The sequence below is a fragment of the Megalops cyprinoides genome, chromosome 4, assembly GCF_013368585.1.
Source record: "Megalops cyprinoides isolate fMegCyp1 chromosome 4, fMegCyp1.pri, whole genome shotgun sequence".
Taxonomy (NCBI): domain Eukaryota; kingdom Metazoa; phylum Chordata; class Actinopteri; order Elopiformes; family Megalopidae; genus Megalops; species Megalops cyprinoides.
Window position 1 is genome coordinate 26350754 of NC_050586.1, and position 19247 is coordinate 26370000.

Sequence of the window (19247 nt, forward strand, 5' to 3'; positions counted from 1 at the left end):
ATCTTTTCCTGCAATCTTTGGTATGGACAAACAAAAGACTACCAACCCCCCCAAACCAGCTCAACTTCAGTTTTAGGAGGCAGAGAGTCTTATGAGCAAGTGTGTTCACGAGACGGGGCTGGCAGTCAGGTAAAGGCAGGCAGTTACGCACAGTGAACACCGGCAGTGTCTTTGCACAGGAAGCAGAGCCCTGAGGAGGCGTTTCCACGGCACTGAGCTCATGCAAACAGAGCAGGGACACGCCCAACAGCCAGGCTGCTCACAAAGCATTACCATCATCCCTGACAAATGTCACATTTCACCCGCTGGACTCTGCATTGCGTATCAGAAGAACAGAGGATGCTTACCCTAGTCTATTACACTCTAATACAATGTTCTGAAAATAAGACTTTTCACATTGATATACTGTATGTATGCTAAAGAGGACATTAGTGCCTGTCCACCTGCCCGTCTGCTGCCCAGCTGATCTATAACGTGCGATTACAGAGTAACTTTGGTGACGTTTTAGCAAAGCCACATTTTAAATGATTGTTATTATTTTTTTTATGTTACTGAAACATTGTGAGAGTGTTCTTCCTACCCTAGGTCATTGTGTAAAGGGCTGCCTGCCCCTATCGACTCGTTCGAGGAGATGACAAAGAGTTTATTTTTAACTGAGGTTAAGGAGCAGGAGGAGGATTGGGATGCCAAGGGGGTCGCCCTTGGACTAGATCAACAGAAAGAGAGGACTCTGTGAAACAGATCAGCTGGGAATAGAGGGAGAGAGAGGGAGTGAGAGAAAAGGGGGAAAGAGTGAGAGAGCGAGGGAGATGGAGGGAGAGATGGAGAAACAGAGGAGACAGAAAGACAGAAATGATGGGAAAAGAGAGTGGGAGAGAAAGGGGGTAGTGGCACATTCAGGGAGTGATAACAGTATTTGTGATTGTTATAAAATTGGAGTCTCCCTGACAGAGACCAGGCTGAGACCAAACATAACCAAAACTCAGAAACAGAAGCTTGATATGTCTAATGAAACACATTCCCTGAGTTTGATCAATGAGCTGCCTTGGGAAATATTTTTTATGAGCTGAAACCCCACTTCCCAGTATCAGCTGAGTGTGTCGAGGTGTTTGACGTCTCTGATGACTTAGGAGAATTCCATTCATGGTTGAATCCCAGGCCCTGTCTGTGCCCTGACTCACTCAGCATGTACACAAAGCACAGTATGATGTTTCTTCCTGCAACATCCTTACATCACATTGATTTTCCTGTGAGAAGCTGGAAAAAAGAGAACCGCTGCATTACTTTAATAAATATAACAACTATGACTCAGTCAGTCAGGACATGAGGGAGTCAATGGGGCAATCAGTCAGTCAGTCAGTGACAGAGTCTGTGGATCATTCAGAGAGTCAGTTCGTGAGAAAGTCAATGGATCATTCATGCAGTCATTTAGTGTGGGAGTCTGTGGGTCCTTCAATCAGTGAGGGACGGAGTGGGTTATTCAGTCAGTCACTGGATCAGTCAGCAGAGCCAATGCCGTTATGTCCATTACTGTTTCTCTCAGTCGCAGGTAGACATTGTACTGAAAGGAGCATTTGGTAATGTAACAAAAGTTCATTTGTAAGTTCACCAGACTGTTTACACAAACTGCTGCCATGGGGGCACCAAGGAGACACGTGCTTTCCTGCATGTATGAGACAGCTGTCTGTGAGTGTGCTATCTGTGGGCACGATGCCTGTAAGTTACGTGTCAATGCTTACAATGTGACTGGGAGTGCGTTGCCTGTGACACATGCATCAGTGAGCAGTGAAACAGCTGTCTGAAAGCACACATTAAAATCCACTACAGGAATCCGGAATCACAGTCAAAATCAATCTCGAGGCTCCTTGTGTAAATGTGCAGCAGAGTACAGGCCACTCCTGCAATCCTCACACCTTTGGCTGAACAACAGCAAGAGCATGACTTCTGAAACACACGTTACCATGGACAGCGTCACACAACAATAAGCATCAAGGATATCCATAGTTATATATGTAGTCATACAACATCAGCAAGAATGTCTGAAACAAGCAGACTGAACACAGCAGTCTGGGAAAAATGAATCCAATGCAACCACACAAGTTTTGGGCAAGTGCAAGATTCCAGAATATACGATACACAAACAAGACCAGTCTCCTACATCAACGTACATCAACTGACCCTCTCACACTGCCACTGAAACACCTTCATAAGAAGACACTAGCAGTGTTTTCAGTGGAAGCTGTGCTCAGTGTTTGACTCTATTTGTGAATGTGGAACACAATCAAGGACACCACTGACAGAACACAGCCCAACTGGCTCTGGAATGTGAGACACATTCTAAAAACAGAGGGAGAGAAGAGAGAGCTGCACAAAGAGAACGACCGCACAGGAGCAACGAAGCCTACCCCACAACACCGAACCGCTTCTCCCAAAACACAGACCGTTACATCACTGGTCAGAGAGGGTAGTCTACTCTGACCTGTGACCTGGCTGTAAAGTCAGTCAGCTGCCTGCATTCGGTTCACCTTGGAGTGTAGATCACACAGACCCCGGCCAAGCATCCATAACACACTGCCATACTGGCATGACACAGAGGAGAACTGGGGGGAGGGGGGGAAGGACAGAGGGAGGAAGGGGGTACAGCTGAACGAGGGAGAAATCAGGAGAAATGGAGAGAGCAGCAGAAAGAGAGGAAGAGGGAGACGGAGGGAGGAGATAGGGGAAAAAAGAAAAGAGTGGCTGAAAGAGAGATGTGGAGAGATAGTGGGAGGGAGGGAGAGAAGGGGTATGGCATCAGGAGCAAGTGAATGAGCAGGTGAAAGCAGTGATGAAGGGAGACAGATGGGAGTGACAGAGAAAGGGAGCAGGGGAGAGATGGATGGAGAGGACAGAGAGAGGACAAGATCATACCAGATCCCCTCCATGTTCCTGAGGGAGCTGGTGGAGCGGGACCTGGGTTTCAGAACGATGCTCATGGCGTGAGCGGAGAGCCCACCCCTGCTCCTGCGCTAATCCTCAAAGAGCCTCGGCAGAGACCCGCATCACCAGCGGGTCTGAGTTTCAGCTCCTCCACAGCGTGTGGCCGCGGCGGCGTCTCGGAGCTTGGAATTGAAGCGAGGGTCCACTGTCAGATGTGGGATCTCTGCTCTCCGGGCCAAAACGTCACGGGTTAGCTTTGAGAGTTAATCCACCCCGGAGAGACTTCTGCTGTAACCTTACACCCCCCCCCCCTCCAAACTCGCAGAGACAGCAGGCATGCGAGGACTCGAATGATCAGGAATCACTGAATGAGAAGACTTTCACAGCAGTGGAAGAGGCGGAGGAAAAAAGTGGGTGTGACAGAGACAGAAGAGAGAGAGACAGGGAGAGGGAGAGGGAGGGAGAGAGGGAGGCCTGCCACTGCCAGAGGGGTAGGGTTTGACAAAGAAAGCTTCTCCTATCTTCAGGTTCTCACCTGACTGTTTCATTCTTATTGATGTTAATGTTGAATATCAATACTTTTTGGTTAAGGCTGTACATTGATATACTGCTTTCTTAATTGTTCTTCTTAATAATAATGTGTCAATTGATGGTTCGACTTGCATGCCATGTATCCCAAGCTATGGGAACACTAATGTATTTTATCATGTCTACAAAGCAACATAAATAGATAGACTATTATAAGAGGTTATTACATCAGTCACCTCCCACAGAACTGTACAGAGCTCGTCTGCACTCTAGTTATGCCACTCCACCATTGTTATATCACAGTGGTGTAACTCTGCCATTGTTACATCACGATGTAACTCCGCAACTGTTGTATCACAGTGATGTAAACTGGTTACAGAACAGCAGCTCCAGGCGTACAGGTGAACACACGGCACAGAAACAAACACACCCTCCCTCACCTTTCAGGGAATGTGTTTTGCACGGTACCAATCAGGATCCATGATAGATAACAGGCTAAACAGTGAACAAGACAAAATGCATCAATCAATCAATCAATCAAAACAAATGTATTTCATATGCACATTTTTGTGGTCGCAGATGAGAACTCCTGAACAAAGCATATTTTCCCAAGGGACTTCAAAAACCCGAAAACCTGGAACCAGTTGGGAAAAACTGCAAAATTAGTCTCTAACCCTGAGAAATGGTGGTCAAGACATACTCCTGCTTCAGGTGGAAGAGGAATAAAGAGTAATAGACTCAAAGCAAAAAAGGTTTAATCTGCTTCACACACCACATCAGGGCACATTAATAAGCAGTACCATTTTCATTGGCCATCACTTTCAGTAATATCCCATAAAGCACAGCTAACTGACTGAGTTTATTGAAACAAAACACTTATAGTTAAATAATATAAATATAGTCTGTATGTGACAACCCCAGCTCCCACAGCCACTGAGGAATTTCCAGAAATTTCCAGAAACAAAGACTTCTTTCTGTTAAACTAAATGGTGTAAAAGTGGAGTATGTATTAGGTTCACTCCTTTCATTAAGACGCTGAATAGAGTTGCCATGTGACACCAGAGTGTGTCTAGCAAACATATCGTTCAGTTTTTTTTTTTTTTTAAAGGAGCTGCAGTGTTGTGTGTAGGAAAAGCCACCGTGTAGCGTATGGGCTGCGCAACACCACCATTTATTTCACCTACAAACAGGAAGTTTGCACGCACTCAACAAAGGTGCACGCATCGCAGTGACCTCATCGCAGAGGGAGCCCTCCGGACAGGTGCGGGTTTGCCTGGCAGACAGGTGTGTCCCGCTTTGGAAATGCGAAACCACACAGAGCGACAGCAGGACAACAACAGCTGTTACTGTAACTGATCGGTTTGGAGGGAACGCGAGATGGATGGGGACCAGGAGCGATCTCTTTAAAAATGCAGCTATTGCGAAAAACATTAATACGACACCCTGTCACTCGACCCCTGTCATTAGAGCATGATCTCTCCCATCAGAAAAAAAGGAAAACTCTTTTCTATATAAAGATTTTTAAGCAATACAAACACACGGAGCTCAGGGTGTTAAAACCTGTGGTACTGCAAAGTGAACAAGGATGAGGAATATGCTGCTTCCACCAAGAACTGCACTGCAGTCAGATCTGTATCTCCCGCAGGTTAAAAATTATCAGTGATAAATGAGGTTTCACTCATTGCTCTGTCTATTTGGTCGGGATACTCCCTCACCTGGGGCAAAGGTTTAACGTTTCACACTCCACTTACACAGCTGAGTTAAACACCGGAGTGAAGAGGTGCCTTACTCACAGCTACAACAGTGACACCTCACCTCAGGTCTACAGACTCGCACTCTATCCATGTCACAGTAATGCCATACTTAGACAATGGTGGCCAATGAGACGGCTGCCAAGTCAGACTTAGATGGGTTTGTTTCTAAGTTACCTTAAAGGGGACAGGTGAATGTGAGATTTGGGTGGGATGGGTCTCATACCAAAGGAAACGGCAGCAATTGTCCCCCAATGCTGACTGTTCTATACTCTGATTCTTGCAATCAAAATCACAGGACAGCAAAGTGTCTACAAACATGGTGTCCTGCCACAGACAATGACATGAAACCGGCATAAAGAAGGCCAACTGCCTCCACACACTGAAATGTTTTCTGCTGCTGCTACTAAAGCAAAAAAAAAACAAAAAAAACACTGAAGTTGACACACCGGTTGGTGGACTTCTGATACAATGAGTTATTACTTTAAAGGCTCCTTTCACCTGAATCAGAGAGAATATACTGACATTCCCTGAAACAGGACAATTGTTAAACACTAGTACCCTCGTTTGGCATATGTTGCAATTTGAGCGACGACCACTATTTGTGCGTTCTGATTGTACACCCTTGTAAGTGGCTGACATACATAAACAAGCCATTCACAGCTTCTGCCAGAGGGACAGAGGTGAAAGCCAAGCTGATCATCTCTACATTTCTGTAACAACAATCTCGTTACCACGAAACAGCCCAGCTTTATCACCCAAAATTAACAGGCAAAGAACAAGGATTTCCCGGGGGTTCCAGACACAAAAAAGATTATCAGAAATTAAGTCTACGTTGTAACATGAATTCTGAGTGTGACACAAGCTGTTCGGCTGGCATTGCGGGCAGAGACCCACAGTCAGTCCCCTCATCAGCCAGTTCACTCCTGCAGAATATCTATTTCCAACAGCAGTCCTATAACTCACAGAGTGGTGGAAAAACCAGCACACCTCAAACAAAAAACCCTCAGGGATTTAGCAAGTGGCATGTAGAGGGGAATGGGGGTTACACTCGAAAGACGTCAAATAACATTTATTGTAATATTGTAAAATAACACTATACAATCCTAAAAATTTATGAGAACCACATATTTGGGATTAGGTCTGATGGGATCTTCAACCACAAACATACAGGTACATTCATATGCGCGCGCACACACACACACACACACACACACATACAGAGCTTCTCTCTATCCGACTGATTTTTAATAGGAGTGGAACGGGGTGGTCTGAGGGTGGAAATAGTCTGTAAAAGTTGAAGCAATGCCACTGTCAACTTGTCAGCTGGTCAGTTGGTGTACCTTCAACACTGAGCACCAGTGCCCCCTTGTGTCCTGAGGAGAAACATGAGTTTTGTGCGTGTTACTAAAAGCAAGCTGGTGCGCTCAATGTCACCATGTTATTTTCATGAGACAGAGAGTAAGCTACAGCCAGAGGCTGATATTGTGGTAGTTCTGCTTGAGCTAGCGTGAGAAATGGAGAACTTGACTCGCTCCGCCCTGACATTGCTGAGGCAGAAAAGAAGAACTTGGATATTGTAATAACCTGTTTTTGGAGAGGCTGCAGGCCACCCCCTCCTGTCCTCCCACCAATTGATCACAGCTGATTCATCACATCGACTGCACAGCTTCAGCAAAGACCAGGAAAAAAAGTGTGTGTGTGTGTGTGTGTGTGTGTCTGTGAGCGTTGCAGGGCCATATTTCTGCTGTTACAGTATGGTACATATATTACAGAACAGCCCATGTTTTAGAGTAGGGTTTGTATGCTACAGTTTGATTAGTGTGTTACAATATGTGTTTTTTCCATATGTCACACCACATTTTGTATGATACAGTATGGTTCGTATGTTTCAGGTTGTGTTATGCTACATTACAGTATGCTACACACATTTTTAACCGTTCTCTTCCCTCTGCTCCCATCTGAATGCAGAGACATTTCTGAGAACACTGCGGGGAAAAGCCACTGATTTACCGCTATACCCTTATCCCCCTCTGCACCATACACAGCTTCAGCATTTCCATCCACAGCATTTCCATCTTCCACGACACAGAGACTAGGTTAGCTCACACAGCAGCACCCCACATACCTGCAGCCCAGTGCAGAAAAGCCAGCGTCTCAGAAACAACAAGCATCAGAAGCAGTTCACACACATCGCCCGGGGGATAGTGTCCCGGGTTCGAATGAGGACCACTGGGAATGACGCCCACTCACGCACAGTGACGGACCCTCTCTCTACCTGAAGAACCTGAGCAAACCCCTCCTCCTCATGGCTCTGGGCTCGACAGGTAAACGTCCCAGGGGTTCAGAGCCGGTCCACAACCGTACAGGCGAGGGACTCTGTCCAGAAAAGAGGAACCAGCAACCTCCGCTCCACAGGACCAGGAAGCTGTTCAGTTGTACAATGCACAGAGTTACAAAACTCCACCTCAGTAAACAAGGAACCAAAGAACGCAGATGAGAGCCGCTGTGCGGTGCTGAGCAGGACTCTCAGACCGAGGCTGCAGCCATTCTCTGCTCTGCAGGGTGGGGGGGGGGAGGAGAGGCTGACCCCATATCCCTGCCTACCATGGCCTGCGCCCTACCCCTCCCCTGCTCACAGGTACATCCTCACCTGCGATGTACTTTCCCTCTAGTCCCTGATCCCAGTGATTCAATCGTATCTAAATCATGCTGATCTTCTGGCCATTTAGGCTTCCTCACATATTTCTCAGGGCTGTCACACATCTCTACATTGAGAGAAATCTGCTGTGTTGGAGGAAGCCCTGCTGTCCAGGTGTGTTTTTGGACTTGGTTTTGATTCTCTTTAAATATGCAACATTACGGTAGACCTGTGACTCCTCCCTTCAGTGTGTAACATTACGGTAAAGCTGTGACTACTCTTTTCGATTTGTAATGTTACAGTAGAGTTGTGACTCCTCCCTTCAGTGTGTAACATTACAGTAGAGCTGTGATTCCTCCTTTCAGTGTGTAACATTACAGTAGAGTTGTGACTCCTCCCTTCAGCGTGTAATGTTATGGTAGAGCTGTGATTCCTCCCTTCAGTGTGTAACGTTATGGTAGAGTTGTGACTCCTCCCTTCAGTGTGTAACATTACAGTAGAGCTGTGATTCCTCCCTTCAGTGTGTAATGTTATGGTAGAGTTGTGACTCCTCCCTTCAGCGTGTAATGTTATGGTAGAGCTGTGATTCCTCCTTTCAGTGTGTAACATTACAGTAGAGTTGTGGCTCCTCCCTTCAGTGTGTAACATTACAGTAGAGCTGTGATTCCTCCTTCCAGTGTGTAACATTACAGTAGAGTTGTGACTCCTCCCTTCAGCGTGTAACATTACAGTAGAGTTGTGACTCCTCCCTTCAGCGTGTAATGTTATGGTAGAGCTGTGACTCCTCCCTTCAGTGTGTAACATTACAGTAGAGTTGTGACTCCTCCCTTCAGTGTGTAATGTTATGGTAGAGTTGTGACTCCTCCCTTCAGTGTGTAATGTTATGGTAGAGCTGTGATTCCTCCCTTCAGTGTGTAACATTACAGTAGAGTTGTGACTCCTCCCTTCAGCGTGTAATGTTATGGTAGAGCTGTGATTCCTCCCTTCAGTGTGTAACGTTATGGTAGAGCTGTGACTCCTCCCTTCATTGTGTAATGTTATGGTAGAGCTGTGACTATAGAGTGTGGAGTGGAATGTATGTTACATTATGGTAGAGCTGTGACTATTCCCCTCAATTTGTAATGTTATGGTAGAACTGTGACTACTCTCTTCAGTGTGTAATGTTACAGTAGAACTGTTGTTACAATAGAGCTGTGACTCTTTCCCTCAGAGTGTAATATTACAATAGAACAGTGAGTCTTGCCTTCAGTGTGTGTTGTTATGGATTGGTAACTCTCTCACAAGTTGGATCCTGTTTATGGGCACTCATTATCAGTGCTGCCCCCCATGTTCTCAAACAGAACGCAATAAGGCCCCAGCACCAGCTCCCTCATTCAAAAAGATTCATATCACTAAAACTGAATTAGCTGACTAGGCAACACTTCCACCTGCATCTCAATAGAAACAGAGCTGTATTTGCTAGTTGCCATGACAGCATCTGAAACAGGGATTTCATTCAGTTAATATTTTTAATTAGGGACTTCATTTCCTCCTTAGATTAACATATTCTGTGGCTGGCATGGACTAGGCCTCCTACTATCCGAATGAATTGAATGGTTCACTTCATGAATTCCACTAGATGGCAGCCAAGGACCACACACTCCCACATAACCACTCAGTCCCAACAGAGCTGTACCCATAGGATGTTATTAAATGTGTAAATCTGTTTGTCATTACTGTAAATAGACCAATGGCATCAAGCAGCTTTAATGACAATTTAATTGTTCTGATAATTTACACCCACTGATTGAGAGGCAGCTCTGGGCTGATATGAATATCACACAACACCTGTCCTTTCACCCGAGTGCATCTGAATGTGACCACGATACTCAGGAGACAAACAGGTACACGTAAGAGCCGCATGTTCTTTACATATGGCCTAACGTAACCAGCTGGCATAAGATTATTATATGGGACTATAATAATGATACCATGAATCCTTAGGGCAGGTAATCTCCTTTTAACATACAAAACACTCCACACACCTGTACCAGGCTGCTTATGAAAACACAACTCCTACCTCAGCCAATCACCATTCTATGTTCCCTCACCGCTTCATCCAATCAGAATACCTGCTCTCTGGAGGAGCTTGATTTGGCAACTGAGAAGGCAAAGCATCTTGGCAATTGTTTAGAAACAGTCATAGTGTGGCAGTGGGCGCCATTGGCTCTAAGTGACATCTCACTGCAGCAAAATTTTTCTTCCGCAATACTGTAGCTTTCTCAGCTAAGTGTTCTAGTATGCACCAGTTTGATGCAGTTTCTTTGGTTTAGTGTCCCTCTGCCCCCCTGCAGCGAGTATGCCAATAGGGAATGGGGGGGGGAGCACACAAACCATGGGATTTCTTCAAGAAGTACATGGTCAATAGGGGACAGCTGAGGGTTAGAAGGTGGGGACATCCAATTAAAATGTGTAACATTTTGATATTTTCTCTCTCAGCACCCCACACAAGCCACAGTTAGCCTGTAACAACAGGGAATAAATATTCTCTGGCAGTAATCCCCTGTCCCACACTCTTTCATCCATGTCTGGGCCGAAACAAAGCCAGGAGGCTGTGCACAAGACAATATAAAAAAGTTTAAGTGGAAACATTACATTTTATGTTGTTGTTCTGCTATTTGCCATAAGAGGGCAATCCATTCACATCTACGGGATATTTCTTCACTATTGCTTCACTATATCACTGCAGCAACAACACCAACAAGAACATCAAGCTAGCATCAGGGCTAAAGTATTAGCATAAAGCAGTAATTGTGTTAGCACACGCATAGTGCTTTACATCATTCTCGAAATATCATACTAGCATGCACACAGAGGCTCATAACGATCTGTAAGTGAAGCATGACACCAGCTTACATACTGTGCATAAATATGGTCTGCTTATAGACGGATTATACTCAGGTTTCTCTCAGAGCAAGGAGTGATCAGGTATGGGGTAGTACAGGTAGAATGCATCAGAGATAATGTGTTTTATAAGCGCCATCTGCTTCAACTCGCCTCACGTCGCGCTGGACGATTATTGGGGAGAGATCAGTGTTTTACATGCACATTTTTGATGTCTAATTGTTCAGTAGATAATTGGTGTACGTGATGCTAGCAGCTGGGGGGGGGGGGGGGGTTGGGGGTGTTCCACATCAAACAGCTCGTAAAACTTCTTGGTTCGAGATTCTTGGTTTTTAATGTAGGACCTTTGGGAAATATTTATTCTTAAAAGCCGTCATTAACATTCACGGTTAAAAAAGTACATCCGCCCTCCAGCAAATCGGCAACGTTCAAAGGAAGGTGGTTTGTTGCCTTGCAATTATAATCAGTTTAAGTCACTTGAGTGTTGAATAACAGGGGTAGATTTTCATATACTTCAAACACCCTCTTTAGGAAAAATATCCCCACAACTGAATGCCAAAGACGTCCACCCGCTAAGCGAGTAATGACTGATTAAGCTTTTTTAGCTGCCCGCAGGAAAACACTGGAACACAATGACAACCAAATGGCCCACACAGCATTTAAAGTATTTCTTATTTCGAATTCTCTGAGCTCCATCATGAAGACATTGAAGCGTCTCATTTATTTCGATGTTTGAATGACCTTTACAACAACTGGCAAGCTTATAAACCATAAAACATTCAATAAAGCAAACTATTAAAATCAGGTCCAGGTCCATTTGGTGCGATATGCACTGGGAAAGAGAGCGAAGCACAGCAATTTTGGAAGCAGAGAAATGTGCGTGTGAAATGGAGTATGAGCAATGTTTGAAACACTAGTTTTTAGTAACGCATGTTAGCTGCGCAGAGACAGCTTGCTCCATCGCAGGCTGATGTAGAATCAGAGAGGGCAGGCAGAGTCAGGCTGCTGCTCCTCTCTGTTAATTCATGCTGTCCTAACAGCATCGATACTGACTCACTTCATTACCAGCACTCAATATCTTCACCTGGTTCCTGCCAGGTCCTGAGTGCTGGATCGTTTTGTTTGTTTGTTTGCTGTTTTTTTTTTTTTGTTTTTTTTTGCTCTGCACCCAGGCAAGACCTAAGACCGTCTTTGTGCACCCTGAGATGCATTGCCATGGAAACCCCATTATTTCGCCGGCTCTTCCTCTCGTCCGGGACTCCGTGACTGAGTGCTGGTTTCCATGGCTGCTGCTGGAGAGAGGCGGGGGCCCTCGAGAGTCTGTGTATGAGAGCGGCCAGCCCTCCAATCAGAGCACCGCACCTGAGAGACGGCAGCCTGTCAGAAGCGAGCGGTGTCGTGAGGAGAAAAAGAAAGTCACCGCACGCCCTCCCTGGCTACATTGTGCTGTTTTTTTCTTAGACAAGTGAAGGGCACAAGAGCCTTGTGGTAATGCTATAGTCAGGGAGGAGTGTGTGGGAGTATGCTTTTAGTGTGGGAGTATGTCTTCAGTTTAGTTTGGGAGAATGGCTTTAGTGTAGAGTATGGCTTTAATGTGGAAATATGGCTTTAATGTAGGAGTATTACTTTAGTGTGGGAGTATTGCTTTAGTGTAGAGTATGCCTTTAGTGTAGAGTATGGCTTTAGTGTAGGAGTATTACTTTAGTCTGGGAGTATTGCTTTAGTGTAGAGTATGCCTTTAGTTAAGGAATGTGTGGAGCAATGAGTCTAATTCTGAGATCAAGTAATCATTAAGTGTATTTACCAGTGTGACTTATGCCTTTATAATGAAATTGTGCAGCACCACTTAGAGGGCTATTATGAGTTCCGCTCTGTGACACCCTGCCATCTGCCCCACCCTTAGGGAGGGAGCAGGGCGATGGGCTTGGGGGGGGGGGGGGGGGGGGGCGGTTGAGGCGACGGAGTGAGTGAGCCTGTTCATGCCACAGGAGATCCCTCAGAGCACAGATGCTCTCCACTCAAGAGGTGCAACTCCAAAACTCTGCAAAAACATTAAATATGCAAGAGGAGCCTCTTTACCGGCTCTGCCTTCCCACAAGGCATTGCAAGAAGCAAAAGCCTGGCTGCTGGAGGAAAGCTTTCCACGGGAGAAAAAACAAAACTCAGAAGCCTCTGCTTGACACAGTGACGGGAAATCAAAGTGACAAATAAACAAAAGACGGGAGAGGGATTAGTGATGTGGGGTGAAAGCGATTTCCCTACGAAAGCCTCCCTCGCCATGGCGTGAGGGGATTAGTTCTCTTTTACTGACAGCAGAGTGGGAATAGATAGATGGCAGGATGTTAAAGCGGTGTGCGCTCTGACGTCAATGCGCCTCTGGGAACAGCAGATGCTTCAGGAGCGTGCCATTGGCTAGTGGCAGTGATCACATGACCTGGCACAAGCAGAAGATGGATGTCCACAGTAACGAGGGAATCTTGGGATTTGTTAATTAATGCGGCAGAGAGGCCACACCCCCCTTTCTGTAAACAGACCAAACAGGCTCATCGGCAGAATGACAGACAGGCCTCACCCACGGCACTGATTGGCTCATGGAATACTGAACACTGATCAAGTTATATTAGACAATATTTCTGGAGATCACATGATTTTTAGCAGCAAACATAGGAACTGTGCTCGAATTGCAAAGCACTAAGGAAATGCACTAATAACCCCTGCATAATGCAAACTGGAATTCTGATTTTGGGGTTCAGGGCCCTTGGCAAAATGTGTATTTTTCATTCAGCAGATGTGCTAACAACAAGGTCATTGAACCAGTTCTATCAATTTATTACACAGTGAGAACAACTGTAAGAATAATTAAATCAACACTGAGAGTCAAGTAAAATTTGCATCAAACTATCCAGAGAATCCTTTCACAAGGTAAATCTACATTACATGTTTCTTAAAGAAAGCAAGAGGCTACGTCCCTAAAGAAGGATTATTGTTAGAGGTAATCTTAATCTTCAGTCAGTGATTTTGGTGTAGTTTCGAGAGTGTAATTTGTCAATAAAGTCTGTCATTTTGCTCTTTTTTTGGGGGGGTTGTTGTTCTCCCACCGCAGAGGAGAGTGATTAAAAAGGCATAGAAATGCTTAGCTGCAGCTGCACCTGATTAGGTGACACATTGTCTGTTCTATCTGTCACTCACTGTTGATCATAACAATGTTACTACAACATCACAAAAATGTTGGAAGAATAGTCCGCATTAGAAGTGGTTTATGGGGCCTAACCAGAATGTTGTAGGTTCAAATCTTTCATGAGGCACTGAATCAGTACAAATCCTACTCTATAATGGATGACATGTAAATATCTATATGTAAATACAATATATATGACTGTGAATGTTATATCTAACATGAGTCATATATAAGTGTGACTGATCAGTACATCAGTGACGTATTACATAAATCCAAGCAACCCACATCTGACAAATCTAGTCTCCTTCACCCAGAGACAAACTGCATGCCTCAAGGGGGCTGCAGCTTTGATGCATTTTCAGACATTACAGCCGTGTGAAAACCTCACCAGGATCTGATGAATCTCCACCTTTCTTGCCTCTGTGGAGAGATCGATCCTGCATCCATATTTAAACAGCCGGCCCACGATGAGATTTTATGTATGTGCGTTTATCTCAGCGTTCCAAGGGAAAAAGTGCATTTTCAAAGCAGAGCTCAGTGAGAGAGAGAGAGAGAGAGAGAGAGAGAGAGAGAGAGAGAGCATCTCTGGGGCCCGAGTGCGCACCAACAGCAGAGAGGAGCAGAGCGTGGCTGTACTGAGCTGAGGAATGTTTAATTATATTCACTATGAAACTGCAAATAGTTAGACCAGCGTTTCCCAACCCTGCTCCTGAAGGCACACCGTCCTGCATATCTTCTATCTATCCCTGCTCTACCTACCTGACTGAACTCACCAGTGGCACTTTTGATTAGCTGAGCACACCTGATTTTGTCAAGCAGCAAGGATACATAGAAGATATGCAGGACAGTGTGCCTCCAGGAGCAGGGTTGGGAAACACGGAGTTAGACACTCTGCTGCAGTTCAAAACTATGCTCCATAAGTGAAAAATGCAATGGCACATATGCATGCAGTATATATCAGTCATAGAGAATTACTACTATTATTATTATCGATTTCCTTAGCAGATTTCCTTATCTGTATAGTCTGTACAAAAAGTGCCAGGTGCAGCGTGAAAAGGATTGCACTGGTGGAGTGAAGTCATTTAACCCCTATGGAGGGGTTAGTGATTCAGTGGGGGGGCAAGAGTGTTCACGTTCCTTTATCCCCCAGGCTGTGAGGATCATGAACACTCTTGCCAGCCCCCCCCCCCCCCCCCCCCCCCCCCCCACCCAACTGAATCACTAACCCCTGCATAGGGGTTAAATGGTTCACTTCACTCCACCAGTGCAATCCTTTTCACGCTGCACCTGGCACTTTTTGTACAGACTATACAGATTATTTATTGACAGTATGCATGGATGCATGCTTTCAGCACAACAGTACAACAGAAACCCCAAGCTAGGATTTGAACCTGCAACTTTTTCTACAGCAAGACCAGTCCCCTCACACTCAGCCAGGGGAAACATGAGTAACAAAGAACCGCCTGGACTTTCTCTAAAACTAAACTCAACAGAGAAACAGATCGTCTCTGGTCAAAACGGGCAGAGGACGGGCTGGACAACCTTTTCTTGTCATTAATGTGAACTTTCTTAAGGTCTTGTATATTCTGTGATGCTGAGCACCAATCAGAGGCGAGGACTCCTTAGCGAACTGCTGGGGTTTGATCCTCTTCTCTCCAGAGTCGCTATCTGATCCCACGCGGACGGAGGCGTTTCAGCGCGCGGGGGCCGCGCCGCGTTCTGAAGGCAGAGCCCGCACTGCGTCCCGCCGTGAGCGGGAGAGCATTACATCACGCCTCTTAAAAACGAAGCCCCCACGGAGTGAACGGCAGAGCCGGGCCCTCTCGCAGCAGAGCTCCTCACGCAGCCAGCTCTGCACACGGGCAGGGGAACAGCCTCTATCTACTCTTCGCTCGCTTATGTAACAGGCACACGCGCACAGAAACATCATGACTCATCAAAAGTTAAGATCTCCCTCTCTCTAATTACACGCATGTCACTTCTATACATGAGAAAATAAAGAAAATGGGATGCATTCTTTTGCAGCGGAGAGATGACTGTTGCATACTCACCCCAAAGCCACAACACAGCATTACTACAGTGGAAAAGAACCAAGACGCCATAAAATCCCAGTTACATTTTACCAGCTGCTTTACTGTACCTGGAGCCAAATCATGAGAACTCACTCTCTGTTCTCTGCACCTTCTGAGAAAGGTTTCTAAAATAAATGCTATGCGAAGAAGATGATGCATGATGTTTAAATTCACCACTTGTTGGTAGATTTTCAGTAGGGAGGACCCCTGTGATGCTGAGGTGACACACTGCAGTCTTTGTTTAGTTTGCTTGTAGCACACATGCCTATGCAGTTATGCTGTATAACTGTGCAGCGTTCACACGGCAACACCAACACTGCCCTCTGCATGAATGCAGCACCCTCGCATGGGTCTGCACAGCTGTGATGCTCCTCCTCTCATCATGTTGCACGTGATTAATGCAGTAATACAGGAAGGTGTTGCGCAGGTGCCTGTGACGGAGCACCACTTCTGGCAGAGCGTGGCGCTGATGGTTGAAATTGAAACTGACCGTACGTGATGGTGTGATGGTGTCCAGGTTGCGGTCAGTATCTTTGGTTTTAAAGATGGCTGCCCTATGCAACACCGCCCGCTGCTGATGCAACTGCAGCTGGGATGAAGCTCCCCTTGCTTGAGGACAGCATCGCGCTGTCTCTCCAGGGACTCTCACTCACAGCCTGGGACTGGACCGTGGGAAGAGGAGCTGCACGGAGATGCTACAGGGCTGACCGCAGCAGGTGAGCAAGGTGCAGCGTCTGATAGGGCAATCACAGGTCCTATCAGACACAGTCAAGCAACATTTGGAAGACCATATCCTGCAAAGGGTGAGGTAACTGGTCCAGAGAGAACGATATTCGAACACACATGTAAGTACAAAAAGGATCAGACTGTACTGTATGATAACTTCATAGAGTGGAAGCTCACCTGCTCACCCCCAACACTCCCCCCCCCCCCCCCCCCCCCCCCTCCCACTCTTCCTCCCTCCCTTCTCTCTTTCCCTGTCTCCCTTGTTATTTACAGTCTGCTGTCTCATCCCTCTCCTTGCTGTCTGATTTACGTTCAGTAATATAGATCCATTGCAGTTAGAGTTTACCGCTATCTATTTAAATGGCTTGCACGACACAGCCGAGCTGTAAAGACCATTATAAATCTCTTGGGAAGGAATGTGGATTGCAAACGGACGTGTCCAGAGAAAGGCACGTGAAAAACACACACCCAACACCCAACAGATTAGAAGAGAAAAACACTACTCACAAACACATATACAAACATACATATGTACATATGTACATGCATGAGCATGTGTCTTTGTGTGTGTGTGTGCGTGTGAGTGCATGTGTACGTGTATGTGTGTGTGTGTGTGTGTGTGCGTGTGTACATGTACGTGTGTGTATGTGCGTGTGTGTGTATGTGCGTGCATGAGAGTGGCTGTGTATGTGAGTGTATGTATGTATGTATGTATGTATGTGAATGTGTGAGCATGTGCATCAGTGGGCTGAGTGGTCACAGAGGCTGCTCATGGCTGCAGCAGGCTGTGACCTATCTCTGCTAGGCTGGCTGTGGGTTAAACAGGGACTCTGAGACTCTGTGCAGTCCGTTCACGTCCGCGCTGATGGAAACCTCCGCACTAATTTCACTGAGGTATTGAGCTTTATCTATGGAATCTGATTTATGTACAGATACTGCCTCTTCTCTAGTACAACGCAGCCAATCCACAGGAGATTACATGAGCAGATTTGCCCTGATCATTTTTCATTACGTTCTCCTACTCTGGTCAAATATATGAAATTCAGTAGCAACGGCAGGGGGAGGCAGAGAACTTGCCTACATTTCATAATTGCCCTCAAGTTGATTCCAGTTGTTGCACGTGCTTAATAAGCACGGCAGCATCAATAAAATATTAAAACACCTCTCACCCCCGCCCAATATTCTGAAAGCCGAGTCCGTCTTTAAAAACACATTTCTGTAACGTTGAGAAAATGTGAATGTGACATCATGAGAGCAAACTGCTGTAGCCAGGCCCCAGGAGGGGAAGGGCTGTGGGGGCACGGAGGCCTTTCCACTCATAGGTATTACAACTCTTTTCTTTATTCCAGTTTATTCATTTATAACAAAACCAAATGCACGGAGAGAAAGACCTCCTAGAACCCTCTCCATCTTCATGCAGACTACAGCGCTGACATCTCACCGCAAAGCAATCCTTCTAAACAGAAAACTCCAGAATTACAGTATCACTGTTCCCTCTCAGGGTATTGTGCCTTGTCGAATTCAGAAGCAGGAGAGTTTTTATTCTGAGGTGGCTTTTCAGCAGTCACAGAATAGCAGCTCCTGGCCAAACACACCTGCTTGCTGTCTGCCGAGTTTCTTGTGCAACGTTAATTAATGTTGTTAGGCTTTGCTGCGCGCTTCACAGCAGTACAGTTTGTTAAAGGTGTGAGAGACGGGGTGGTAGATGAAGCCCGCTCACTACGGGTGTTCTTTTTGCCTTTACATAGCGTCAGAACCATGTAACGCACCTGAAAACACACCCATTCAGACCTCACGCAACCCTAGACCCCAAGCCCAAAACCAGATGCAGAGAATCGCAGCTCTTTCGGATCCTCGTCAGCCACTATAAATATGGTAATAAGATACTTGTTCTTCATTTGCTCACAGACTCAAGTCTGTTAGGCAGCTGGGGTTAAAGGTCAAACATGCACAGTCAAAGATGCAAAAATGCCAAGCAAACACAAGTGCACAGAGTACAATGCTGTCTCTGCTGATAGGACATTTAAGAATGCACTGCACATGAGTTTTCAGACATTTCTTGGACATGTAAGATGCCAGGGGTGACCAATAACAAAACCTCAATGAATTCTGGCTCTTCTGCAAGTCTCTTATGCAAATCTGCTCCTCATTTGCACTGAGGCAATTACTGAACACACGCAGCACCTCCACAGACCTCTCCTCTCAGAAGAGAGGGCTCCAAAGCCCCAGTTAGCCTCATTTCCATAAGCGAATTCCTGCATCAGCCCAGAGCGTGTGCAGATGGGGAGCTTTGAGGCAACGATGACACCCAAGAGCAGGGGATAGACTACAGCCCCATCTGTCTGTCCTGACAGCTACTGTTTCTGGCCTGACTCTCTCTGTCTCTCTGCGCCTCTAGTTCTCCCTCTCTCCCTCTCTCTGTGTGTCATAGCTACCCATTCTGAGCCCAGTCCTTTGTCACCCCTTTCACTGCTGTGTCTATGATAATCGTGCTGCACAAGGGTGAAGCTTCTGCAGGGAGCGAGTGGATTTAATGAATCACTGCTGAA

General features: G+C 46.0%; 1 protein-coding gene across 3 annotated transcripts in view; it reads right to left on the reverse strand.

The window, feature by feature from the left end:
- pde4d (phosphodiesterase 4D, cAMP-specific) overlaps positions 1-19247 on the reverse strand; it is a 64115-nt gene that overhangs the window by 26008 nt on the left and 18860 nt on the right. The window contains exon 1 of one of the 3 annotated variants that reach the window (XM_036526432.1): positions 7477-7531. The exons of 1 other annotated variant lie outside the window; for it this stretch is intronic. In XM_036526432.1, coding sequence (XP_036382325.1) covers positions 7477-7508 — 32 coding nt within the window. In that variant the 5' untranslated portion in view covers positions 7509-7531. Of the gene's footprint in view, positions 1-2910; positions 2976-7476; positions 7532-19247 lie in introns of those variants that run through there. One more of the 3 variants, XM_036526431.1, reaches the window with a different exon arrangement.